This window comes from Colletotrichum higginsianum, chromosome 9, assembly GCF_001672515.1.
Source record: "Colletotrichum higginsianum IMI 349063 chromosome 9, whole genome shotgun sequence".
In the NCBI taxonomy this organism is placed as follows: Eukaryota; Fungi; Ascomycota; class Sordariomycetes; order Glomerellales; family Glomerellaceae; genus Colletotrichum; species Colletotrichum higginsianum.
In genome coordinates this window covers 4,009,321-4,036,622 of record NC_030961.1, presented here as the reverse complement: position 1 = coordinate 4,036,622, position 27,302 = coordinate 4,009,321, and the positions used below count along the sequence as shown (strand labels likewise).

Genomic DNA, 27,302 nt, shown 5'->3' with positions numbered 1-27,302 from the left:
CCCAGTGTCTAAGGGGGAGGAGGGCAGGAGAAAGGGTCCAGCCAGAGAAGGCCCACGGCGTTTCCTGCAATGGCAACACACAATGGCACAATGCCTTGCTTCTTCTAGCCCGGGCGGTTGATCGGAGTCGACCATGCAGCATCCCGACAGGGCCTGGATCGTGGCAGCTGCACCTGCTGCAGCAGCAGTTAGCATGGATTGATTGAAATGCCAAACTGATAGATGCCGCCGCGCTTGCGGCTGGGCTGCTCGCGGCGAACAGAAAAGAAATGGTTGGAGGCATCAGGTGGGGAGGCATTTAAAAGTGGCCATTAGCCGGATTCGTCGGTCGTCTCCGGCGGCACGGATTTCCTTTAGCGAAAGAAGAGGGAGGGGCAACGAATCATGGAGATGTCAAGACACATGTCGTGATATGCCACCCTTGGGTTGTGGTATACGGACTCATGAAAGGATAGGGTGCCCCAGTGCAGAAGGAGCAGGAGCGGGAGGACGAGGACCTTGGGATTGCATCTCGTCGCATCGCATCGCATCGCATTCAAATGTCGGGCCTCGTGGATGGAACTGGCCTGGCGGAGAATCGCTGGCTAGCCACAAGCCACACATCACCATCAACGGTTCCCCCCCCCCCCCCCCCCCCCCCCCCCTGGAATGTCACTCGACACCTTTCCTCCGCGTCGGGAATGACAAGGGTGGCCAAAGAGCCAGACGGGCAACAATCACACGCGCCGTCTTGCACGCCAATCCGTCGACCGTTCCAGGCGTACTTCGTTCTAGCGGCTTTACGTGCAGACCGAGCTATTCCTTGCCAAGTTGTGCCAGCGGGTTGGCTATTATAATCGGGCTTGTTTGGTTTCCCTCGGCGTTCTCCAGTCGTGGCACTCTCACGTATTTGCTGTTACGATGGTTCTCTTCCGGCGATTGATGAGCAGTCTCGCCATGCAAATTTGAATCGCGGGACTTGGATTCGAGCACCACCCAACCATTCCCGCATTACACCACCTTCCCTAGCCAAGAGTGAGTGAGTCCACCAACTACCAACTCGTATGTTCCAGCGCCGACTTGTTCGCTCTACCTGGCGCTGTCCCACCGTTTGGGGCAGGGAACCTGTCAGCCAGTCGAAAGGCCGAAACGACTCGCACAGCGGACTCAGCACGCGCTCACAGTCCATACGCCCACACACCACCACCACCACCACCACTACCTAAGCTGGGATCCAGGAACACGACCGATCTCCTCGACCCGCCACCCACACGGAGCAATGGCTGTGCTAAATCGAGACGGGGCGAGACGGGGGCAGGTGAGACGGGGGGGTCGTTGGGGAATGGGGACGGAACTGGATAGGTGGGACCTCAGCCGGTCCTCGTCCTCTCTCCAGAGTCCCATCCAACGCTACTCTGAGGGTCCTGAAAGGCTCAGGAGGGTTTTTCCCGGTCTTGGTTCCCTTAGCTCCCCTTCCTGTATCCATACCTCGTGGCACACCATGCCCTCTGTGAGTCTTAGGAAGCCCTACCATCAGGTGCCCATAAAGATCAAACATGCAAGCCCTCACGGAAGCCAATATGGTAGGGTTCGAGGAGGCATGGCAACTGAATTGCCGCTATCCGGAGTTTGGTTGATAATTTGAGCCTGCATCCTTCGTTCAATCCCGGACCGCCGTCCACATCACGTGAGGGGCGTGCCACAAACTTGAACCAGCTCAGGCTACTTCACGGGCAAAAATGGAACGGCAGCTAACGGCGAGCGCCAGTGCTAGACGTGGCTGCCACCTGTCATGCTGGCCACCTGTCATCTGCCGCACTTGGCACGAGTCACTGCTGTGTCCAGATAGATAGTAGCTAGTAGCTAGTAGCCTTGCCCACTGGTGAGGTAGAAGGAGTCAAGTGCGCGTTCCTGCCGCTGGATGTTCTCATCAGGAAGGGGAAAAATAGTTCAACGGCTCCCTTGGCAGGTGTTCCGCTTCACCAACCGACAGTCCAAGTGACATTCTTGCAGTCCGGTCACTCGGTCTTCGTCTTCAACAACCACACGTGTATCTGTATCCGTAGGCTCCCGTTCTCTCCCGCTAGCCAAGTCCAAACTTTGTTTTCTCGCCCCGGAATCACTTGACACACGGCGGACAGGCCGGACAATTCTCGACGTTCTGAAGCGACCCTGACCCTGACCCTGAACCCTGACTGACTCTGGCCAACCTATGAGGCAACGTATCCGACACGGGGAGGCATACACGCAAATCCGTACACTTTCATCGGATGCCCGTTACCGGTCTTCTTTCTTTCTTTGCCACGCTCTGGGAGGCGCCACGTACGTATTCCGTTGGGCGACGCCAGCGCCCGCGCCCAAACTGCCGCCTGTGGCAGTGGCAGTGGCAGTGGCAGTGGCAGTGGCAGTGGCAGTGGTCGTGGGCCATGATCCGATATCATCGTCTGCCTCGCTGACGAAGCGCCCATTCAATCGACCCGGCTCACCTAGAGTCCTCGACACGAGCTGGTCGGCTTGGCACCGAACTTGCCGGGTCGGGTCCACAAGACTGTGACTTTGCACTGGCATCCGTCTGTCACAGACTCACAGTGCTACCGTATTCTTTCCTCGCATCCAACGTTTTTCCATGTACGACTCGGGGACATTGAAAACAACGTCCCGGCCGTCCAAGATGCGGTGCTCAGTTTCATGCATCGCCGCTAGCGGATCGGCTTGTCTGGGACGTGTCACTTCGGCTCTGAGTCTGGGCGCTTGTTAGCGCTGTAGATCCTCTCAGCGTGTTACCCCCTCCACTGTAGTGGCTACCCGCACACTGGCGAGCTCGCACCTCAGAATACCACCACCCCGCAACACATTGCACGAAAACAAAATCGCGCCGCGGCCATTGCCATTAGCCAATTGCCAGTTGCCAAACCGCAGTGCAAGCAAGTCCCAAGTCGTCCCGCACTGGGACAACCGCTGTATCGCTGAAGCTTCCTGCGACTGCGCCTCAATCTCTCTCACCAAAACTTGGCCCACCGCTGCTGGGATCAGGCCGGTGTGTCGGCAGCAAGTAATCTCACCCCTAAACGTCTCCTCTCCTCTCCGCTCCTCTCGCAGGCTACTTGTACTCTATTTGATTCTGCGCTGATGTTTGGGTCTCCAACCGGCATTAAACAATCCTACGATGTAGTTATTGCGAGGCCCATGCGAAGTCGACGTCCGCGTATCGTATCGTATCGTATCGTACCAGGGCGCCACACACTCAGCAAGCCCCCTTGCGCGTGCCCTTCCCGGGAGCCGTGACAGGCCGCGTCTTGCAACACCCCCCCCCCCCCCCAATGACGACACCGCGCTGGCTCTTCGTCGCGTAACACTCGTATCAGTCAGTCAGTCCGTCATCCGTCCGACCAAGCTACGACCTGAGAGCTCGGAACCCTTGCTCCCTGATACTCACCATTAACAACAACCTTTCAGCCTCATACCAACTGTGGCCTGTCGGAAATGACATCACACTCGTTTCCATCGGCGTTTCTCGACAATTGGATTCACACTCTCAAATCGACCCGCGGCGAACAACTCGATGACTTCCCCAACTACCACCTCTCGGACCCCGAGAGCCTTGTGACGACATGCAGCCCCAAGTCGCTCGTCGTTGGCAACGGCGCATCCATCTACAGGAACACGCTTCTTCCGGCCATCCTGTCCGCGAAACATGAGGTCATCTTGGTGACCTGCTTCTGGGCCCCGTCCGATACCCTAACCGCCATCAAGGAGACCCTAGAGCTTCTCGCCCAACAACGACTGGAATCCATTCGGACGTCTGGTGAGGACGCCGTCGCTCCATTACGCGTCCGCATCGGGTTTTCATCCCGTAGCTTCTTCCAGAAGATCTTCCATCCGTGGTCGAGGGACGGATACGCGTACCCAACCTCGGCATGGCCAAAGCTCGGGTTGCCTCCCAACGCCACCCTCGAGGCGGCCCGCATTGAACTGTCTGTCAAGAGCCTATTCTTCTTGCCATTCAGCGTCATGCATCCCAAGTTCGTCATTGTCGACCGCAAACGCGCCTGGATGCCCAGCTGCAACGTGAGCTGGGAGACGTGGTTCGAAGGCTGCATCGGGTTCGAAGGGGCTGCCGTCGCCCAGCTCGTGAGATTCTACTCTCACGTATGGGAGCCAGCCAGCCCTCGGCGTATCCCCGACGACGGCGACGATAACCTCAACGGAGCCAGCAGTGAGACGACAAATTGGAGGCCAGGCCATGTCAATGAAGACGCTGATCGGACTATGACTGACGAACCACCTTGCAACGACGAGACCGCGTATCGTCGGCTGAACCTCGCTACTCTGCCGCCGTGTCCAACGATACTCTTGCCCTCGTCCCATCACTGGAATCCCGGCTTCCGCTACATTCCCTTGTGGAGGCGGACCACTGTGCCAGCGACCCCCCTGAACGCAGCGTTGCTGTCTTTATTCGCGTGTGCCCGGACCGACATCGACATCGTGACACCCAACCTGACTTGCCGGACGGTCGTCGATGCACTTCTAGAGGCTCTGCGCCGCGGTGTCAACGTCCGCATCAGGACGAGCAAGAACATGATGTTGATTGAGCAGCTCGTGACGGCCTGCACGACGACCGAGTGGACACTTCAGTCTCTCATCAAGCGATACCGCCAAGCCTGCACGGAGTGGGGCCGAAAGCGATCGGGTGACGCCGAGTCCCAGCTGCAACGTCCTGGCCGTCTCGACATCTACTACTACCGCCCGAACTTGCAGGCGACGGCGGTGCGGGACCCAGAAGAGCCGGTCGTGTCACATTTAAAGATGACGCTTGTCGACAGGGAGTACCTCTGCTTGGGCTCCGGCAACCTGGACAGGGCCAGCTGGTACACGAGTCAGGAGCTGGGCATTCTGCTACACATTCCCGACTTCAAACACGACATTTGGTCTGAATCCCTTGAGTCCAGAATCGAAGTGCGATTCAGCGGTGGTGTTGGCGACGGGATGGCAGGCTAGGTAGTCAGTCACTCCATTCTATGAGTTGAGTTTATGAGCCTTTGCCTATGTGTATATCGTGCTCATCGACCCATACAGGGCGTCGCCGTAAGATACCCATTATACTCTGCATTTCTTATCGATCCATGTCTTGGTCGTTCGCTCCAACGTTATTGAGACGGCGAGGACTGCAGCAACTGGGGGCACACGACGTTGTCCCGACGAGCAGTCCAGACAATCGCTCTGAGAATTTGGTCCATGAACCACCCATCCTTATAGGCCTCGTTGTAGTGACCCAGGCCCATGTAAAACGAGCGGCCGCCATCAAACTCCTGGCACCATGCAAGCGGGTGATCATCCCCCATGGCACCGCCCTCAAAGGTGGACGGGTCGCCCCGAGCCAGGATATGGAGATTCTTGTTGTCCCTGGGGTGCGACAAGAAGTTGTACCACTCATCAGTCCACTGTTTCCGAGTCTGGTCGGCCTCATCCACCGTATTCCTTCCGTGACCATCGTCCCGCATTGTGATGAAATGCTCCGGGTCCTCAACTATGCACACGCCCTTCTCGGGCGGTGGATGTTGGTCGAAATGGGCGCCGACGAGCTCCCCGTACCATTCGTCCTCCCGCAAGCCGGACGCGGCGGCATGCACACCAACGAAGCCGCCACCGGACTGCACGTAGCCCCTCAACGCGCCAAGCTGAGCTGTGTCGAGAAAATTACCCGTGCAGTGGAGGAAAACGACGGCGGCATAGGTCGCGAGGGAGGGCAGGGTGATAGTGGTCTCGGCGTCCTCGCTGGCGTCGACGGTGAAGAGGCCCGTCCGAGTGCCGAGGGATTTCAGGGCTGAGACTGCGGCAGGGATGGAGTCGTGGCGGAACCCTGATGTCTTGCTAAAGACGAGGATTTGGAAGGGCTCCTCTGTGGGTGGTTCGGAAGTGGACGCCATCTTTGGCAGAACAACTAGCGAGTAGCATAGATGATGAAGGTGAATGTGGTGTGGTGAGCTTGGAGGACGGGCTCAACGATCAAGGGGTCTTAGTAATCATTATCGAGGATATTTAACAACCACCGGCTGTGTGTTCTAGTGGATTATGATTTCTCGTTCACAAGTATGTGCACTTGATCCCGAGAAGGTCGCAGGTTCGAGCCCTGCCACGGTCATAGCAACTAAACTTTTTGTTTTCTGTATCTACTTCCTGTCGCCGTCCGATAACCTTCTCTTTTGATATTGTGTTAATTTGATATCGACTTGAATCTTTGGGCGTCCTGTCTGGCCTTCGTCCGACAACTTGCCTTTTAATAGATGAATTTGCTGCTTAAGCGGTTACTTCTTAGGGCTACAGATAGTAGGGTCTGTATGAAGTCCTGTCGCTCTCTTATGCACTTGTAAAGTTCATCGTTTCTATCTGATTATGATATCTACTCGAAGGGCTATTATAAGCTTGTATTAAAAACGCGCCGGAGTTGATTCCGGAAATCCTCTCGACTACCGAAGAGTGTCTATTCGTCTAGCTCGTCTAGCTCGTCAACCCATATCACCGAGGAGCTTTTCCCCTCCTCCTTCTCCTCCACATTCCGGTCAGGCGCCTCACGCCTCACAAGAAGCCGGCTCGCCGACGCCAATCTCAGACGCAGCTAGCAGGTACTCCATGAAGCCGGCGCTCGTCTCAAGCAGGTTCTGGTGGTACTGGTTAGGGGTCGGATAGAACGGGCAGCTGGCCTCGTTATTGCCAAATCCAAACTCGACAGTGAAGCCGTGGATCTTGCCGAGCGAGGGGTCTGCAAAGTGGCGCGAGTAGGCATAGTCGTCGCTAGCACCCGACGTCGGGTACAGGTACGCGCTCTGCTGGACCTCGTAGTGACGTCCCACGGCGGCATCCATGGCGTTACCCATGCGCATTGCCGCGAACACCTTCTCTGACCAGTCGCTGCTCGGGATGTACTCGCCGTAGATGCCGTTGTTGGACGGCGTGTCAGGCATCAGACCCCTTACGGCGTCGTACGACTCGTTCAGGAAGTTCATGTACGGCTTGCGCAGCTGGTTCTCGTCGCTGCCCCAGTTGTACAGCACAACACCGATGTAGCTGTGGATGTCCATGAACCACCGCACCTCCTTGTGCTCGTCCATCACCCACTTGATGCTCTTGGTCTCGGGCTCCGAGAATGCGCTGGCGCCGTGGTACGTCTGGGCACGCGGGTTCTCCGACGCGACGTTGGGTCCGACGCTGGGCGCAAAGTCCTTGAGGAAGTCGAACAAGAAGTCGAAGTTGCGGTTCAGGTCGATGCCGACGGCGTTGGGGTCGCCTCCCGACGCGGCGGGGTTGCGGTTCTTGCGCCAGCAGCTGTGCGTCGCTTGGTCGTACGCCACGCCGTCGGGGTTGCTCAGGGGCGTGAAGACGATGCCCGTCGACAGCGCGCGCTGCACATCGCAGTTGGAGTACGTGCGGCCGCCGAACGTGAGGCCCTCACCGTGCTTGTTCGCGTACAGGAGGTCCGAGATGAAGTAGACGATGTTGTCCGAGGCGCCGCGCTCACGGGCGTGAATGGCGGCGTTGAAATAGACGCGGTAGGCGTCGCTGCAGTTGCCGGAGCCGCCGACCTTTGCGCCGAACCAAGACGCGTTTTGGTACGTCTTGTAGGGGGACTCGAAGTACTCGATGTCGTACTCCTCGACGAGCCCGCGGACGGCGCTCTTGATCTCGTTGACGTTGAGGAGGGTCTCGAGGTTCGTGCCGGCGGGCTGGGAGCCGAGGCCGCGGGGAAACTTCTTTCCTCCTTCGAAGCGGTCGCCCGTGCCGATGGCGATGCCCGTGTTCGAGCCCGTAGCCTGGCGACGAGCGATGTGGTCGCCTGAGGCTTCGCCGGGGAGAATGCAGCTCTCGCCCAAGAGGGCGAGGGAGAGAAGGGCGTAAGCTTGCGAGGTCTTCATTGTCGTGCCGTCAGCGGAGGAGGCAAGCTCTGGGTCTAGGTGTCGGAGGAAGCCCGTGAGGTCAAGGGGAGAGGAAAACGAGCGACGAGAGAGAACACGGCTGATGACGGTAGTACGGATAAGGCGACGACGCGATATTTACAGAGTCGCCAAGCCGTTCATCTCTCTCTCTCTCTCTTTTTCTCTCGTGACCAGCTCCACCCGAACCACACACCCCGGCCGTATGTCGCTGCGAGATGATGTTTGTGATGATGTTGGATTACCAGGGTCATCGGTCAGTTCCGGCCCCTGTCTGCGGTTATCGTTGCTCCTATTTGCCGGCTGCTGGACACGACAGGTGGATGGCTGCAGATTGAACAGCAAGGTCTCGTTCCCGTTGCTCTCCCTTGTCTTTCTGTACCCTTCCTGCCTTCGTGTTCCTGAGCCAACGCCACGATCCGACTTGACGGGGCCTGAACGAGACCGGGGCACACATCGATCCTAGATTAAGGTGAGCTCAATCGGGCAGCTATAAACACAGACCAAGCTTGCAATACGCTGAATTCTCTGCCAATAACGGACTGATTGATCCAACCCTGCTGAGACTAAGTACCGAAAGGCGCGGTCGGTTGTGCGTACGGGATTGGTCGGTCTAGAGACATAATGCCCATTTTCTTTTCTTGTCTGTGGGCTTGGTATGCTCTTGGCGAGGACCTTTTGCAACGTCCAAGACGCGAACCGAGCAGGGGAGCGTTCTGGGCCACACGCGTCGATTTGCTCTCCTTCGCGGCCCCCACGGCGACACTGGGGGTGCAATGTCAAACTACGGCTTGGTGGAGATCGTTCGGGACGGCTCCGGTGACTGCGGGGGTGGCTTAGGCCCGATTCGGCAGGTCGTTGTCGCCCCCGGAGATTGCAAGCAAAAAGACGCCCCGATAAGCCAATTGACTCAAAGTTCCAGGGGGTTATTGGGCTGCCCACCTGTTTCTGCGGCACTGCCGACGTCAACCAAATGCTGTGCTTTGTCTGGGGAATTGCGGGATTCTCGACTTCAGCCTTGACCTGTAGTTCCTGAATTGGATAACCTTCGGTGCACCTTCTAGACCTTCGTGCAGTCTCGCCATCTTGTGAGTACTTCGGGTTTTCGTCACGGCTCACTCAACAACGAATGCAATTCTACTGGCGTTGCTCGAGAGCTTGACCTCAATGTCTTGTATGAAGGCGTATATTGTCGAGCTCCGCCATTGCCATCACAACCAATACCAATATGCAACAGCTCGGTCTACCATCTTAGCACCTTAATGGGCTGCATTCATCAGATGTTACCTTTCCTCCTATCAAGAGTCGGTGCTGACTTTCATGAACACCATAACAGTCTTTGGAAATGAGGAGGGGTTCTCGTGGCACAGCCGACATGTCTTTTGGCAAGAAGACCTTATCCTATTATTTGTTGGCCTACTACCTAACTAGAAACTTCCGCCTATTGACCCGTCACGCTATCCAAATTTTCTGAAAGCAATTGTTCACTATGTCTCGCTTGGTTCAGGGCCACTGATTTATGAAAAAAATGCCATTGAAAATGCGTGCTTGTAAATTTTGTGACTCATGAGGGCCAATGAGAAGTTTTCCTTTCCGCCCCCCCCCCCCCCCCCTCCCCCCCGGCTTCAAGCCCAACCGGCCAGAGTTATCACTTAAAGCAATTCTGTGCTGCTTGCTTGCGTCTTCCATCCATGTCAGATCATCGAAGTTCTCTTCCTTTTGCCCCACAAACCGGATGGTTAAACCCGCGGCAAAGGAATCGTAAGCGCAAACTGTTCCAAGTTGGAAGTCCCCGCGTCCGTCACTTTGCGAAAAAAGGAATAATACAAGCTTGACTATAGCAAGGCAATAAGGACGAGGATTAAACGTCACTCGATATTCCATTGTAGACCGCCTTCCATTGAATCTCCCCGAGTTACATGTTGGATACGGTTCGTATGCTGTGGGTGATGCCGATGACGTTATTTCTGAGACAAACGTCTAAAGTCTTCTTCAATGGAGGTTCTGGATGGATGTTGGCTGCGTATACATTCTGGAACCACGGTATCAGGAAGAATTCTGTGGTGGTGTTTAGGTCGAAATCGGTATATTTCTCCCCAGTCTTCAAGTAACGCCCAAGAAAGCAGCCCAAAAAGTTCTATTGTTTGGTATATTTAATAGAAATTGGTCTTCTGCCAAGGGAACCCTAATCCTGTAATCTCTTTATAACACCTCACATAAGCTTGTGTTTTCAAACGTTGTGCGTAGGCAAGTTTTGCGATGGGTTCCTGAGGGGGCGCAGTTTTGAAATTCGTATTCTTTGCAAAGAAAATTTGATTTCTCAACAATCTTGCGCACACAAACCAGACACCTCCTGTCTTGTCATGATTACTTGTGATGCTATCGAACTCACCCTTGGCTGCTTTTTGCAGATGTTGAGAGGAAGAACAATCTGTGACGGATAGTCTTCACCTGTGTGAACTGTATGTGTTCCCTCATTCAGATTTTCCAATGGCCCCAAATCTGCCCATTCATGCAACCTATGGTCGTGGCCGTTGACTTCCAAACGCATGGATTCGCCAGCCTCAAAGGCTATACAGGTGTGCCAGATAGGAACATTGAACACCACTATCGTTCCAGGTTGTAATCTTTCTTCCTTATCGTACAGAAGCCAGAGCTCAGTGGGAATTTTTTGTTTCCGATGCTCCTCTGACAACATAGAATCTCGACCCAAAGCACGTATGGATGCACGCAGTCGGCCAGCCGGACCTTTTTGCTTGTAGATATTGAGGTTGTCGATCTCATCGAATGTTGTCCCGGTTGCTTTTCCAAAGGGACAATCAAATTCAGAACATCCAACTTTCGCACGATGGCGTATGCATCCATGTCGTCTTTGTCGTCTATTGACATAAAAAGCTTGACTTTTGAGCGGTTTAGTTTCGCCGTGTATTTGGTAAAGGTGTAAGTGAAATGTATCCCATCCTATTCCCATTTGTTTGCTCTGTATGAAGATATGGCATGCTCCTTTGGCGTTTGAAGGGAGAGGGTGTTGTTCTCAGCACTGAGATAAAACGTATGATACTCCGTTCTTGTGAGCGGATAATCATCTTCAGGACGGTGCGTTATAGCTGGACGATCACCTTACCCGAGTAAACATACTCTGACCGTTGGCGTATGTTCTCACCCGTTGTAGTTTCCTAGGATATACTTGTCCAGAAATCTCTGGGGGTCATCGTTGTTTTCCGGTTGGAAAATGTCGTGCCACTCTTGTGTAGGATGAATGGAATTCTGTCCTTGGCAAGCGGACTGAAAATTTCGACGCGAATCTTCGTCCCATCCCTAATTTCAAACGGTACATCCTTCTCCTAGGCGTTTTTCTTTCCTCCAGCCTTTGTGCAAGACCACTCAAGACGCCTCTTATAGAAGAAAAATGAACTTAGATTCTAGTGATTCTTTATCTGCTGTAACTTGTCTCCGTTCGTCCGCACACAAGAACCAGCAACTGTTATAAAAATCTAGCTTTTGCGTTACTGTGTATAGAAAGAACTAGCCTAGCTTACTAAGAAAGTGCTGCAATGTGCTCTGTAGGTTTAGCCGTATCAATACGAAAGATTTAGACTTTCTCTAGGGTAGCTTGCTATTATTCACAGAAGGTCAGCCGCTCCAAAAAGATGGACCTTCATCAACATGCCTGTCAATTGATTTGTCAGAAAAAGCCTGCAGAGCTGCTTGAATTAGAAACGCCTTTGGTCATTTAAATGTGGATGTCACTTGGCTGAGAATATGTAACATAACGATTCTAGAAGGATCCTTCCTCGGTTGCGGACTCATGATTTGATATGATGTTTTCCTGTGTACCCGCATTCACAGTTCTAAGGACATAGACTTCCAAAAAATAACTTGTCGTGGTTTACCCAAGACTAGTACATGATCAGCGCTATGCTTTCAGCTCAAGTTAATAACTCTATGAAGCTTCTTTGGCTATAAACACTATTAAACTGGACTTGAGCTCTGTGAAGTTGATGGTCAAGATCGAAGAGGTCATGACTACAGAGGTACGGGGTTGCTTAGAAAGCAATAACTAATTAAACTTTATTACAAAGACTTTGAATTGTTCTCTACTGGAGAGTGTGGTAATGAGGACGAGGGCTTGGAAATCGGTGGTAAGTGGTCTACTTGTCCCCTTGAGGTAGTTAGCCGTATTGATACGGCCAGATAAATACGTTACAGAGAGGCGTGACATGGGTCCTGCATAATATGCATGGTCCCTGATTGACCCGGCCCCGGTTCCGAGGCTGTGCTCGACCGCAGTCTCGAGAGCAGCAAGTAAATCACTGGCTAACAAGCCCCCGCTCCTCAACTCCCAAGCCGAATTTTAATTACTACATCTCAATAACCAAGCGATTATCAATCGCTGGCCCGAACGAAACCACCTCCGATCCAAATACCACGTCACAAGGCCATTGTACAGCACACTCCCACTCGTCTCCAAGAAGCCCCTTGATATGTCTCAGTAGACCTTCAGGCCAGCCCCTGAGGCCCCAATGATCCCTGTGCAAGCTCATCAGAATCGTAAAGTGGGCCAGGGTAACGAGTGCCACAGGTTGCCGCGCTAAGCACATGTCCATAAACAATTGGTCGGCTTCGAGTCCCCAGGACCAAATGATTTTGGGCATTTCAGGGTCGTCGGGTCTATCCAGGAGGGCTGTGATTCGGCGGGAAATTTGTGAAATGGCGGAGAAGCATGCAGCTCTTGGGTTGCCTTCGGATCGACGCTCGATGCAGGCTAGAAGTGGCCGAATCCGTGGATAGGCCGTTTCTAGATCTAGCAAATCTGACCTGAAACGGACCTCAAAGGTCGTCAGGAGCCACGATTGCGAGACTGTAACCGGATTAAAGTTCTGTCGCACAAATGCCGTGGCACTTCTGGTGAATTGGTAAGCTCGCAGAAGCTCCTCCAGAGGGTCGAACTTCGTTGCCTGCAGAGCGAGTAGCCGGGGGGGCCGCACAAATGGCTCTGCCACTGCGTACATAGACATGAATGCAGAAAACCCTAGCAAGGCTTGAGAATTTGTTTCGTGGAGGGACTGGAAATGCGGCTTCGCCCGACTGATTGCGGCCTGGTGGTGCGCGACAGCCCTCGCATACCACTTGGACTGAGACCTGTCCTCACTGTAGAGGTGCAGGGCCGTGAGGCCAAGGATGCTGTTCAGTACATAGTGATGAGAGAACCCTAAGCGCACGAAGTCGGATAGCAATCGCCGTCCAGTGTCTGTATGGTCGCCTACAATGGGATAGCGGTGCCAGTGTTCTAGCAGCTCAAGATCGGCCAGACTGTCTTCATTAAGAGGTACGGCTGTCAGGCTTGACGATGAAAAGCTGCATGGGATATTGGCCCGATCACATTGACGACATCGAGGGTGGACCTCATTGCACTGAAGGAATTAGGCTACAAATCCTTTCAAGCTAGGCGAAGGAAGGGCGCACAGTACCTTGGCATGTCGCTCTTTGCATTGTAGACAGCCGCCTCGAGATTTGCTGTGCGGCTTGCGTCTTCTGTTCACACTCGCCATAAGAAGCCCTGTTCGGAGAGGTATGTTGAGGTTGGTTCTTGGACGGAATTAGGTAGAGTCAGAGTCGTATAGATACGGAAAGGCAGAGTGGGGCACTCTATGTGCATTGTAGCGTGAAGGTGAAAGTTAATTGGAGCCGTATAAATACGGGAGGGGAGGGCGGGGCACTACATATAGCGTTGAGCAAAATGTTTATTCAGTGGAGAAGTAGCACCGCCTCTGAGTGGAGTTGCGCTGCAGCTTGTTGTTTGGCAGCAAACAAAGGCAAGATGACAAATTTACTTTACCATAGCGTCCAACTTCTTCTTTCCTCGCGTCCCACAATTAGGACGTATATTGATAATCAACTGAAGGTTGTAAGTACATCATGAACTTATATAAAGACTTAAAGTGAGTTGTGTAGGTCATCTAGGCCAGAGCAATTCACTCTACTCTTTCAGCAAACAAGCGGGATTCATCATTAACTACAATACTCACCATGTCTTCTACAAGAAGTACCAAAGGCTGGACGGTTGAGGGCAATGGCAGCTTCGACGCTCTCAAATTTCAAAAGGACCGCATTCTCCCTGAGCTCACCGCCAACGATGTGTTGGTTAAATTTCATGCGGCATCTGTGAATTACCGCGATGTCATCATCGCACTGGTAATTTATCCTTCCAGAACATCTGAACTATGTACTAAACCTCACAGGGTCACTATCCTTTCCCTGTGGCACCGAACATTGTCCCAGGCTCTGACGGAGCTGGGGAAGTCGTAGAAGTGGGTTCCAAAGTCACCCGATTTGAGAAAGGTGCCAAGGTTGTTACACTGTTCGGTCAAGGCCATCAATACGGGGAAGTGACCCTAAAATCCCTTGGGACAGGGCTAGGTGGAGCCATTGATGGCACTTTCCAACAGTACGGCATTTTCAACGAGAATGGACTGTCATACATGCCAGAGAACCTCAGCTATTTAGAAGCCGGAACACTCTCCTGCGCCCCTCTCACCGCGTGGAATGCTCTCTACGGGCTGAAGCCAGTCGTCCCCGGCGACTGGGTCCTAACACAGGGCACAGGAGGTGTGAGCATCGCTGCTCTGCAGTTTGCAAAGGCCGCAGGTGCCCGAGTCATTGCGACAACTTCTTCTTCAGCCAAGGCTGAGACACTGAAGAAGCTAGGGGCTGATCATGTCATCAACTACAAGACGAACCCGAACTGGGGTGACGAGGCAAAAAAGGTCTCCGGAGGTGTCCACCATGTTATTGAGGTTGGAGGCTCGAAGACTTTGACAGAGAGTCTGAAAGCCGCTGCCATTGGCGGTGTGGTCAGTATCATTGGTTGGGTCGGCGGGCCGGGAGAAAAGGGTGTGGATTTCCCCCAAATTTTAGCCAGTATGGCGATTGTGAGGCCACTTGTTGTTGGAAGCCGGGAACAATTTGAAGCAATGGTATGTGGCTTGGAAAGCGTTGTCTGCCTCGGACGCCTCCTGACACCGGAATCCTCCCAATCTGTTAGAGGTGTACTAACAATGATAGATTCGAGCCGTCGAGGCCTTCGACATCAAGCCCGTCATCGACCAGAACATCTTCAAGCTTGAGGATCTCAAAGAGTATTACAAACTCATATCGAAATGATTCTTCCAGGAAGCTAACAAATTGCAGGGCCTATCAATACCAGTGGGACCAGAAGCACTTCGGCAAAGTTGTTATCAGGATTGAGTAGATGTGTGCCTTGAACGTCGTCACACTTGTCGCTGTATGGCGAGTTCATATAGGTGTCACTGGGAGCTTTAACTTTCTACCATTTAGAAGACTTGAATTGAGACATCTATCACCAGTTCAATGGAGGTCCGCACACAGACCTCTTCTTAGACCCTCTGGACATCCTAGCGTTGGGCTTGAGGGCATCAGTGCCCATCTCGAAAGGCTCTATAAAAGGACATCTTTTTCATATGCGTAGGAATAGAAGGGCCAAAGATGAATTTAGTCCCCTGTTTTTTACCTATCTTTTGTTGACCTCATCACTCTGTATAGCGCCCCTGACAATATCGTGGCATTATGCATCGAGTCTGAAAGGTAAATCGCGTTGACAATGAAAGAAGGTAGCCCATCGCCATGTTGGTGGAGTCACTGTTTCAATGGCAGTAGTAGCACAGCACGCGCGTTTGGTGTGAACACAGGCATAAGTAATAATAAAACTTACAATTGACGATTTGAAAGAAGGAATTTAAGACTATGTAGCGGTCCCCCGAGGAATTGCGCCAAGTACCCGGAGACTGTGTACTGTTTGAACAAATGGTATGACATTGGCAATGCTTTAGATGTCCCATTGCCGCCGTAAAATTTTAGGCTGTTGGTCATCCCTGAACACTTGATGAGGAAGTTATCGCCACAATCGGTGTCACAAGTTGCTTCGTAGACCGTAGCAGTATTGATAAGCACAGCTGATTTTGTGTTGAAAGCACAGACGTGTTTGCATGTTCTGATTTCAGGCTTGAAAGAAGCTGAAAACATTTGACATGGCCTGACCCTGCCTCTTTGGAGGCGAGATCAATCAGTCAAGCCCCGAGATGATATATTCAGGCGAACTGCATGAAGCCACAGCTGAAAAAACTTCTCTGTTAATGGTAAGCAAACTTGACATATCCGATTGCTAAACTTGTAGCCTTGATCAAGTTTAGAAAGCAAGACCTAAGTTCTTAAGCTCTACTGCCTTCTACAATTTATAAGACAGTGAGAGGCTTGTGAGACATATCAACAGAATGCCATCAAACAACTTGCAGCAATGTACGTGTAGACAATTTCTATGTGGACAGCTTGTGTCTGTGCTTCGAGGACAAGGACTCTTCACAGATCATTTGCTTATCAAAAGTAGGTTATTATCTAAAATGGAGTCTTAAAAATAAGAATGAAAACATAAGTCAGCAAGGGAAATACTTTTTTACCTTATTTGAGTTCCTAAAGCTACATTATCAAATACATCTTGCAGTTTGTGATCAAGTTTTTGTGACTGATGTAGGACTGATGTAGGACTGATGATTTGTATCAATATGCAACTGACACACTCCGAGTGGTTTCTTAGCCAGCTCAATGAGTGCCACTATGTGCCTCAGGCAGTATGGCTTTGGAGTACTTCGTTGCTAGTCGCAGACAAACAAATGAAGCTAACCGACATAAGATCTTCCACTAATTGATAGGGTTGTTCCTGAAATGCAATAAATCGACATCCGTGGGTCTTTGGGTTTGGTACGGGTTGCCGTTGGGGACGATGCACATTGAATCCGGGAATTAGACGTCAGTGCCTCGCTTTCCATCACTGACTAACATTGATCGGGGAGTCCAACATGTTAACACTAATGGGCATGTTTCAATATTCATGTACAACCGTGGTGACAGTTGCTTCGCAAAGTCGCAAACCCCAGAAGTGAATTCGTGGTTGAGACGGAGGGAGAGGAGAAAGAGATATATAGAAGCGATTCTGGTTGCGCCCGCAAGCACGTGAACGAAGGGCGCCCGTTGGTAGAGAAACAGAGCTGTACGTATGGTTTACATGCGCTTGGACGCCGGCCAAGGAGAGACGAAACGAGTGAAGAAACGCCCGCAACGACGCAAGGCAGTGGGACAGAACCATGGCGGCGGGACGACAGGAGCAGGAACGTGGTGATCTAAGAACCTTAAAAAGTTCCTGTGCGGCCGTTGAAGTAGCTCTGCGCGTTGTTATTCGGCCAATTCAACTAACTACCTACCTGTGTGTAAGCAAATCAAAAGCGACAGCCCTGGGCTTTACCGATCGGCTCATTGTGTGGTGTTGTAAATGGCAAGAGGTGATTGTTTTGAAGCCTGACCTCTCTGGCAGCCAACGACAGAGGCTTGAGACTATGGGAGACGGGGAAGAAGATGAGGGAAATTTCAAGACTCGAGAGAGGAACCACGTTATACCCTGAAAATTGCAGACAGGCACAAAAGCAAAAGAAATGTGGCTCAAGACTTATCGGCGATACAGAGGGCCGGCTGACGAGAACTGATATGTAGGTTAATCAGTGGATGGCGGTGGATGAGTGGGATGGCGCCTTATCTCGTGGAGTCATGGGTGCCTATCGATGCGTATCGAGCATCAAGACCCAAAGCAGAGCACCCGGCACGACCGGCTTCCCTTGGCGAAAGCAGTTGGTGGCATGGTGCTGGCGGGATGACAGCGCGGAACAGCACACGAATGTTGTCCAGCAGCAGCAGCCAGCTGGAGGTCCCCGATACGCACTCTGTGTTGCTGTCGACAAACAGCGCACGACTTGACTTTGATATCAGTGACTCTCTTTGGGAAAAGATGAGTGTTGTTTCTGGGTTGGCAGCACCAGAAACCGGAGCTTGACGTCAAACATGAAGAACATGCCCGTGGAAGCGATGAAAGCGTTGGAAGTTAGAAGTGAGGAAGGTCGTTACCAATCATCAATCAGTGGACTCTCTCCCCCTTTGCCTTTGGTCCAGTCGGCCGCGGAAAGGAAAGAGCACATGGGATGGATGGTGCCACTAACCCCTGCTTGCTGCACGAAGGACCACTGGTCCCCTGGCTCGCCTGGCTCGCCTTATCAGCGCCAAGATGACGCTAAGAAGAGACGACCCACCCTTGCCGAGAGATAAGAGACGCTGGCCAATCATGGCTCAGCTGGGTGGCAGCTTCTTCAAATGGACGTTGAGGCCGCGACGAATCTCGCAACCTTCCAATGTGACCTTCATTCCCGCAAGGCAAGTGTAAGTGCAAGCGTAAGTGCAAATGCAGGATGAAAGATGGACTCGGACGGGGGGCCCGGGGCAGCTTTTCACTAGCGTTCCTTCCCTCTGGTCTTTTGGTCCTCACCATTGAAGTTTTTGTACTGTACAGAGTACCGAAGGCAAGGGGCATCTTAGAGATCTATCCATACCCACCTACCTAGGTACCTGAGGTACTGATTGCTTCCCCCCCCCCCCCCCCCCCCCCCCCCAAGCGAAACCTTCTCGACGCAATGCTGCGATCCCGCCTCACCTTACTCACCCACCCGCCCTCTACGCCAACTGATGCACACACACACACACAAACAAAAGCACACCGAGCCCGCATACAACCCATTCGCTCCTCAAAAACCTTGGCTGATCTATTTCGTTCCTCATCCGGCCGACAATGACGACATGTCGCTCTGCCCCAAAGACAGTCCGGGGCAATTGGCTGGTCAACTTTCAAGCCGTTAACCTGGCGTCCATTCACGCTTCCTCTCGAGACTCTCATGCTCAACGCCTCATGCGCCACGCCATGCCTTTGGGCTACTCGATAAGAAACACAGACTATCGAATTCGAATGCCCCTTTTGCGTACTCGCCAGATATTGATAACGACTAGAGCCACCGTTGCCAGGAAACCCCCGCCGTCGACGCCGTGCTCCTTGGCTGACCCATTGCATCTGATCTGATCCGTATAGCCGTCGCCCGAGTTGACGTGTCCAGCCCAGAAGTACGCTTTGAAATCCTCTATCACATCTATCAATTGCACTGCGCCTACTCTTAGACATTCGAATTACCCATCGCACAAGGCCGCCCCCGTTCCCGGCTTCTCCTCATTCACCCAGAAGCCTATCCGCCCGGTTGGCCTGCCGTCTTATCTACTCCTTGTTGGTGAACCGGAAGAATTCCCGCCTTGTTCCCTACGGCACAGCACGCCAACGGCAAGGAAAAGAAGACTCTGCCTGTGCATTCGAACATATCAACGGCCACTCCTGCAGACTCCTGCGTGAGTGCATGTGGCCAAGCCCCGCAATTGAACCGCCCCAGGATCCAGTCCGCATCATGCCCCCCTCCAACACACTTCGATGGGTGCCAATGTTTTCCCTACCGTCAGCACCATCTAAGCCACAACAAGCTCGACGTGGGGGGGGGGGGGGGGGGGGGGGGGGGGTAAATGTTCGGCGCTGTGGTGGTCTCCAGTGTTGCCGACACGTCGTGTCGGACTGAGTGAGACAAGCTGGAGACGAGTTTGGCGTCCAAGACGCAGCTGATGATGATCTTTCACCTGTGTGCGACATTGGGCGGCCTCTCCTGAGGCCCGTCTCCGATCTGCGTGTACGTCGCAGATGCAGCACGCTTTCCGGCGTCGCTTCATCTATTCATTCCCGGTTTTCCGAGAATAGATGTCCATTTATGCTTGGCCGTCACCACAACCGTTTCTGACTGGTCCCCGGGCGCGATGAAAAGCACAAACGCCGCCAGTGAACTAGTCCTGTCGAACCCCAACGGCGGATTTTTGCGAATCCGCGGGCTGAAGGCGGCAACGTCTTGTGTGACAGTGAGTGTCAAATGGATTCGGTATTTGATTTGTCTTTTCCACCAACAACACGAACAAGGGATGCGGCTTTGTTAGCCAACACGCCCACGGGTCACACAAACAGCTAGATGAACTCGACTGCATCATGCGAGTCTGCGACTCGGCGGTGCGCATTTACCAGTCTGCATATTCAAACTGCCTCGTAGAGAATCACCACGGCTGTTGTTGGTTTGCTTACGGCCTTAGGATGGAAACGCCGCTTGTACCGGTTCTACAATCCGTCCAAAAAGCAAAAAGAAAAGGTTAACAATCAACTTGAGCCTCGGAGAGACTGTCCGATTCTCGCCCGATGACCTCCCGGTTCCGGATGCAGCATCTAGAGGAGATACAGGCGCCCCCACAGCAAATGACGGACGCCGCAAATTGCATCGGTACCGGCATCTCATGAAGGCGAGGTTCTTCATTTGCTGCCAACACCGAGAGTCGACACGCTGCTCTCGCCGAGATAACACGCACTGTTCAACCAAAGGGGGCATATATCCCGTTCCGCGGGCCATGCCTGTTCTGTCACGCACCGAAAATCGTCCCCCCTGCCCCCACTCGGCCGGCCGAGGCATGGTAGGAGAGGAGACCGACCATGGGTCAAGACTCAAGAAAGGCAAATGAAACGGATTGCAACCGAACCGTGCCTCTCGAATGCATTTCTGCCGTTGCGTTTCCGAGGCGCCGCATGCCTCTCTGAACCTCTCCCCTATTCTATCCTTAGCTCATCTCCAGCTGCCCTGATCGCCTGTTTGCTGCAGTCTTGGCTGTCTCGCTTCCAGAGAACGTCTGCATCAACATGTCTGAACTGCGTCGCACAGCGGGCGCTGGACGAAATTTGAAAAAAATTCTGTCCTGGTCCAACATGGCAGCGCGTCCAATGTCAAACGACAACGACGCCAGAGGACGGGGCTACCCTGCGGCTCGAGGAACCGAACAATCTTACAGTATTTCGACTTTGCCCCCCCGTCCTTCCAACAGGCCAACACCGGACGATGCGGTGCCGAGCCGCCCGGTCCATGTTGGATCATCGAGTCGAGACCTGAATCCCTTGCCTTTGAGAGGGGGTGAGGGGATGATGGATCAGCAAAAGCTCAAGCCACATCTTGGCACTGGATACTCTATTTTGTCTGCTCGACCGGCAAGTTCATAATACAACTTCCCAGAGAGCTAAACACGGCAACACTTGAGTCCATCTCGAAACGGATGAGGAAACGTTCGGGGCCGGGCACCAAGTCCGCCAAGACACATGGCTCCTTCACATGGCTTGAATTAGCTCCAACCAGCCCGAATCCCCCGACCCCCCGGTTCGTCTCCAATTCCTTATCAGTATCCACATATTCCGACAGCCCACACGATCCTGGGAAGCTGGGGTTGTGTTGCGTGGGCAGAGAGTACATGGTGTGTGTTACATGGGCTATGTATTCGTACGAAGCAAGCAGCTGCAAAGCATGTGGGTGTGCAGGTACCTATGTACGTCGTCCGTTGGCGTGCGTTTGTCCTTTCTAATGAAGCTCTCGCGACCAGACAACCTCGTACCACCACCATGCAGCCACGCCGGCAGAGGGACATGGCCATCTTGTCTCCCGGAGGCCGATGATGAGGAGATGGAGGCGTCGTCCCAAGGCACTGCCCTCCTTCCCTGCAGCTCAAAGCCATCTCGTCCTTATTCTTGTATGCCTTCTCCCCCACCCTTTGGCTTCTATGCTATTGGTGTTCTCGGCATACAGGACTATGTAGGTGGGCGGCAACGACCTCCCAACTGTTCACTTCTCGAATCCCCTTCATCTTACCTGTGGCCTGGGCTGGCTACGTATCCCTACCCTGTTCCGCATCCATCCTGGGATACCTACAGTGCTCAAGGGACAATCTCTGCCACCTCCCTGGTCCGAAGAGGATCGCCCCGGTCTGGGTGGTTGATGTTCCTTTTTGATTATTTAGCTTGTGAATCCCCGGCGCCGTCTTCTATACCGGCCTTTTCCCCTTTTCCCTTTCGTTCCTCTTCTCCCTGCAGCGAACCCTTCTTCTCATATCCGTCCTTTCTTCTTCGACGTCTGTTCGCCGCATACGAGGCCCAGTGTCCCGGCGAAAGTTGAAGATACGATAGCCACCCCGACGATCCATACCGCGCGACGCAACTTTGGTTGACCGCACACGCGCCGGCGCACAACCGTCAACATGTCTGCTGGACTGTACACACTTCCGTACAATGGTACGGAGGGAGAGGCCGACGCTGGATACTCTGCTGGGGTGCAGGACCTAAACGTCTTCTACGAGGTGAGTTCACAATGGACACCCGTTCCAGCGTCATTCCGAGGCTCGCCCTCGTTCTGGGACACAGGTCTAACTCGGATGATTAGTCCGGTGACCTGGCATGGATCATGGTCTGCGCAGCCCTCGTGCTGCTCATGATCCCCGGTGTCGGTTTCTTCTACTCGGGCCTCGCCCGTCGCAAGTCGGCGCTGTCCCTGATATTGATCACAATGATCTGTGTGGGAGTAGTTGGCTTCCAATGGTTCTTCTGGGGTTACACCCTGACCTTCTCCCACACCGGCTCCGCCTTCCTCGGTGACATGTCCAACTTTGGTCTCAAGGACGTCGTCGCCCAGCCCTCCGTCGGCTCTACCAAGCTCCCCGACATTCTCTTTTGTTTGTACCAGGGCATGTTCGCTGCCATTACGTGAGTCTAACCCCCCACCCCTCCACTCCCTCTTTCAGTTCCGGGGTGAAAGTTGCAAGGTTAGAGAGTTCGGGTTTTGCAATGGGCGGACTTCACCCGGTCAACCTAGAGCTCAAGAGTACTGTCGACTCGACTTGGCGCAGCAACTAACAAACTCTCCAGTCCCGCGCTGGCCCTCGGCGCCATTGCTGACCGTGGTCGTATCCTCCCTGCCATGGTCTTCGCCTTCGTCTGGGCCACCATTGTCTACGATCCCATTGCTTACTGGACCTGGAACGGTAACGGCTGGCTCTTCACCCTCGGCTCTCTCGACTTCGCCGGAGGCACCCCGGTCCACATCTCCTCCGGCGCTGCCGCCCTTGCTTACTCCCTAATGCTCGGCAAGCGCACCGGCTACAACAGCGTTCACGGTCTCCCCTACCGACCCCACAATGTCACCCACGTCGTCCTCGGAACAGTCTTCCTCTGGGTCGGTTGGTTCGGCTTCAACGGTGGCTCTGCCCTCGCCGCCAACATTCGCGCCGTCATGGCCTGCTTCAACACCAACCTTGCCGCGGGAGTCGGTGGTGTCACCTGGATGCTGCTCGACTACCGCCTCGAGAAGAAGTGGTCCACCATCGGCTTCTGCTCCGGTGCCATCTCCGGTCTGGTCGCCATCACACCGGGTGCCGGTTTCGTGACCCCCTGGGCTTCCGTCATCTTCGGCATCGTTGGTGCTGTCTGCTGCAACTTTGGCACCAAGCTCAAGTTCGTTCTCGGCATTGACGATGGTCTCGATGTTTTCGCCGTCCACGGCATCGGTGGTATTGTCGGCAACACCCTGACTGGTATCTTTGCTGCGTGAGTTTGCCTCCTATCTTGTCACTTGCAATTGTGTACCCTGATGCGTATGCTAACAAACATCTCCCTAGCTCCTACATCGCTGCTCTCGACGGTGCCCTCACCGGTGAAGATGCGATTGCTGGCGGCTGGATCGAGCAGAACTACGTCCAGCTCGGCTACCAGCTCGCCGGATCCGTCGCCGGCTTCGCCTGGTCTTTCGGTCTGACCTGTATCATTCTCTTCTTAATGAACCTGATTCCCGGCCTCAGCCTCCGCGTCAACGTCGACGACGAGGACCTCGGCCTCGACGACTGCCAGCTCGGAGAGTTCGCCTACGACTACGTCGAGGTCACCCGCCACGTCTCCGACATTGTGCCCGGCAGCCACGAGGTCGCCCCCGGCAGCTCCGCCCACAGCTCCCTCCCCGAGAAGACCGTCTAAAGGCGTCCCCAGACGGGAAACCCGTACAATCAACTCGACATCATACATCAAGAAATGTGCTTATCCGTCGGTTCGCTCATCGGCGACTGAAAAAGAAAGGGGCGGTCATCGTCCATAATACTTATGTGTCCATATCCTTGCTTTGATACCACCTCGGCACTTGCTTGCTAGATTTACTTTTTAGTTCTTCTCCGTGACACAATTCACAAAAATTTTACAGGCTGTCATTGTCAGGTGATCTTGTGATATATCATCGTTCTCTAAATCTCGCTGGACATGGCAAGGCTACAAGAAGGAAGGGTAACTGCCTTTACTGTCAGCCGCGCACATTATTAACTGAATGCCTGTATTTTAGGATCCTTCGATCACGACCAGAGCTAATCACCCTTCAACGGCAAGCATGCCATACGCCAAAATTTCCGGTTATTCACCAATGCAATACTCGAACGTACGTCCAACGATGGCCCGATGACTGAGCAAGGTTTTGCAATTAGCCCAGTGCTCCTCGGACTCGGTCCGCTCCGTCGCTTGCAGCCCACCAGCTCTGCCCCCAATCTATCTTTGGCGCCTACCCGCCTCGGTCCGCCCCGGAGACGGGGCCTGAACTGAAACTAACCCTAGTATGATGCCCGCCATGTCTATGTCTTACGTCTAGGGCAAAGACCCTCCATCGACCAACCAAGCCTGCCCCGTTACATACGATGCCTCATCCCCAAGCAAGAAAGCAATCGCCGTAGCAACCTCGATAGGCTCTCCAGTTCTGCCCAAGAGCGGCGAGAAGATATCAGCCCCCGTCTCCGCAGTCTCCAAAGCTTTTCTCAGGATCGGTGTATCGATCGCGCCGCTGTGATGTTGTCAGCCGTTTGTCTTTTGCCCCTGCCGACTGGCAAAGTCACGCGTGGGTACTGCGTATGTAGGGACTCACGGGCAAATGGCGTTGATCCTCAGCCCGTTTCTTCCAAACTCCCTCGCGGCGCTCTTGGTCAGGCCAACGACGGCATGCTTGCTCGCCGTGTACGCCCCGTGGAACTCCAGACCGTAATGCCCGGCCACCGACGAAACATTCACGATGCTCTTGCCCTTGCCGCCGTCACCGAGGGCGGGGATCTCGGCCCTCATGGCGTTGAGGACGCCCCTCGCGTTGACGCCCATGACGAAATCCCACTCGTCGTCCTCAATCTCCGTGACCTTGGCGATGTTTCCCTGCCGTCCGAGGACGCCGGCGACATTGGCCGCGCCGTCGAGCGGACCGAACTTCTCGACGGTCTCGGCGATCCAGGCTTCGACGGCCTTGCGGTCCCTGACGTCGACGATCTTGGACAGCACGTTCTCCGCCCCCAAGAGCCCCGTGAGCTCCGTCTCAGCGGCGTTCAAAAGCTCTTCGTTGACGTCCGCTATAGACACCCGCGCGCCGAGGGATGCAATGTGTTTCGCCGTCGCCAGGCCGATGCCCGACGCCGCGCCGGTGATGGCGATGACTTTGCCTTTTAAGCTGCTCATATCTGGTAGTATCGCGTTATTTCAAACTTCCGTCAGGAGAGAGAGAGAGGGAGTGAAAGATAGAAAATAGAAACAGAAAAGGGGATAATGATGCAACCCCGCGCTATTATATTGGAAACTATGGAGGGAAAACCCCTCAGGTCTGTGGGCATTCCGGAGCCATGGAGGTCTTACCGGACCCCGCGTGCCCACCCCTCCTCCCCCCTCCTCTACACTACCTCTGGTGTATGCTGAGTAACAACAGAGTTCCAGATTCCCGCATCGCTTCACCTATGACGATATCCCGGCCGAGACTCTAGCGCACCTATTCTCGGAGGTCCACGTCAATTTCGGCCTAGCTAACCAGGGGCCGCAACGCACAACGACCGGACGAAGTGGAGCCGGCCGGAGATGGACTGCATGCCGCGCCGGAGGGTTGACGCGACAGGCCAATCTTGTCAAAGCCCAGACAGATTCAGCGAAGCTTACTTGCATTGCTGTCGGAACAAAAAGGGAAGTTACTGCGACGCAAGTGTGTACCTAGTGGGAACATAATGAGGGGTGAAATCGTCGGAAGCCCTGTGGGTCAGCCGGATTGGGAAGACGGTCGCTCTCATGCTGACTGACGCTGACCACCGCCCGGGATGCTGTACGGATGGTCTCGTTGTCTGGTGATAACGACGACAAGCACTTGCCACACTCGATGGCGGATTCTGTTCGGCACAAGCAGCCGTCAACCTATGCTGAGAAGGCATTCTCAATCCTTTAAATCCAGGATATTGAATTATTGAGCCCTTGCTAAGCACACCTAAAACCTGTTGCTTTATCCGTTGGCAGCTCCTTTTCCACATTTGTTACTCGTAGGATACTAGAGCGGCTTTCGGACCGGCGAAAACGGAGGTTGCGTTTGGTGATGAAGCTAGTGATGAGGTGATGGATGAGGTCGAAATGAATGTAGAAGAAAACGCTGCGGATAAAACGGTGAAGGGGCTTAAAACGTGGTCGAATTGCCGTCGGGCCTTGAATTGCCGAGGCTGCCAATACCGATTGTCCTGGCAGTTGAAACGATGGAGGAAGCTGTTGATAGAAGGGGCGTTGTGCTTGAGGTGCTCGAGAGTGTTGAGCAGTATGATTAGTCGACATATTGCTCACTTTTTGACGCTTCCATCGCAACGCAGAACGTCGTGACTCTGCCCAGTAGTACTAGATGTGCTGGACGTAGCTTTCGTGCCCGATGTCATCAGCCGGAGAGAGTCCAAAGACGAGGTTTGGATTTGAAAAGACCACGGAGAGTTTCAAGTAGGAGAAGACGGAGTTCGGGAGGACGGAGCTGAAGTAGGCAAAGCCAGGGTAAGCGAAGGTGAGAACGAAGACGAAGCTGACGCCACCCCACATGCAACATAGATCGCGATGAATCCCAAAAGGGTTGCGGGACCCTTCCGCATGAACAATTGTACGAAGGTTTGATGGCAGCAGGCAAGCGAGTAAATCATGAGGATTGGTTATGTCTACTGCAGAAGCAGCCACCACTGCCGGTGGCAGCATAAACCAGTCTTCTTCATTGGTGTCTTCGCTGGCAAAAGACCAGGCCTGCATATTCTAAGACGACCTCTTAAGAATCAGATTGTCTGGAGGGAAAGTGTGTTATGAGAGTCTGGCTGCATCCAATGCACTAAACAAGGCGGCAGTTCGAGAGGTCAAAAGGGCCCGTCGTCCTAGGAACCCAGGAGTCAAACCAAGGGTCACGTTCCTTTCCTTCGGGAATGCAGGAATACATATGGGCAAAGCTGGGAGATCCCAGTGGCGATTTGCGCTAAGAGGAAGGTTCCTGGACAGTCGGTCTTCTCATAGCGCCGGGTCAGCATGTCGACTTTCAACCGGTGGACCGGGTTCGGCTCGGCCTTGGCGTCCGTCGTTAGCCGGGGCAGCAGAACTTGGGCGCCGAACCACCGTTCCGTCGTCCCAGGGCACCGTCCTCCGCTGACAGGGAGGGAGTCCACTCGCCAGACAATCATCCATCGCAATGTTGAAACACAAAATTTCTCTCTCTGGCCCAATGACGATTCTTGTATAACTCTGTGAAAGCCCACCATGTCTTTGGGATTAGAAATGAC

The 27,302-nt window shown here is 53.7% G+C and overlaps 6 protein-coding genes across 6 annotated transcripts; 3 read left to right on the top strand and 3 right to left on the bottom strand.

Annotated features, from left to right (window-relative positions):
* Positions 1 to 3,462: 3,462 nt before the first annotated feature.
* Positions 3,463 to 4,977, top strand: CH63R_13430 (Phospholipase d; the record flags this gene model as incomplete). The annotated part of the gene is made up of 1 exon (XM_018308404.1): positions 3,463 to 4,977. The coding sequence occupies one exon, from the start codon at positions 3,463 to 3,465 to the stop codon at positions 4,975 to 4,977; it is 1,515 nt and encodes a 504-aa protein (XP_018152821.1).
* Positions 4,978 to 5,126: 149 nt separating this feature from the next.
* On the bottom strand, positions 5,127 to 5,906 carry CH63R_13429 (Glycosyl hydrolase; the record flags this gene model as incomplete). Its single annotated transcript, XM_018308403.1, has 1 exon — positions 5,127 to 5,906. One exon carries the CDS (start codon positions 5,904 to 5,906, stop codon positions 5,127 to 5,129), a length of 780 nt encoding a protein of 259 aa, XP_018152820.1.
* A 642-nt stretch (positions 5,907 to 6,548) lies between these two features.
* On the bottom strand, positions 6,549 to 7,889 carry CH63R_13428 (Zinc carboxypeptidase; the record flags this gene model as incomplete). Its single annotated transcript, XM_018308402.1, has 1 exon — positions 6,549 to 7,889. One exon carries the CDS (start codon positions 7,887 to 7,889, stop codon positions 6,549 to 6,551), a length of 1,341 nt encoding a protein of 446 aa, XP_018152819.1.
* A 6,048-nt stretch (positions 7,890 to 13,937) lies between these two features.
* CH63R_13427 (Alcohol dehydrogenase) lies at positions 13,938 to 15,159 on the top strand (the record flags this gene model as incomplete). Its single annotated transcript, XM_018308401.1, has 4 exons — positions 13,938 to 14,102; positions 14,150 to 14,884; positions 14,973 to 15,046; positions 15,099 to 15,159. 4 exons carry the CDS (start codon positions 13,938 to 13,940, stop codon positions 15,157 to 15,159), a joined length of 1,035 nt encoding a protein of 344 aa, XP_018152818.1.
* Positions 15,160 to 21,944: 6,785 nt separating this feature from the next.
* On the top strand, positions 21,945 to 23,709 carry CH63R_13426 (Ammonium transporter; the record flags this gene model as incomplete). The annotated part of the gene is made up of 4 exons (XM_018308400.1): positions 21,945 to 22,043; positions 22,127 to 22,446; positions 22,609 to 23,286; positions 23,358 to 23,709. 4 exons carry the CDS (start codon positions 21,945 to 21,947, stop codon positions 23,707 to 23,709), a joined length of 1,449 nt encoding a protein of 482 aa, XP_018152817.1.
* Positions 23,710 to 24,360: 651 nt separating this feature from the next.
* On the bottom strand, positions 24,361 to 25,209 carry CH63R_13425 (Short-chain dehydrogenase; the record flags this gene model as incomplete). Its single annotated transcript, XM_018308399.1, has 2 exons — positions 24,361 to 24,553; positions 24,635 to 25,209. The coding sequence occupies 2 exons, from the start codon at positions 25,207 to 25,209 to the stop codon at positions 24,361 to 24,363; spliced, it is 768 nt and encodes a 255-aa protein (XP_018152816.1).
* Positions 25,210 to 27,302: the final 2,093 nt, after the last annotated feature.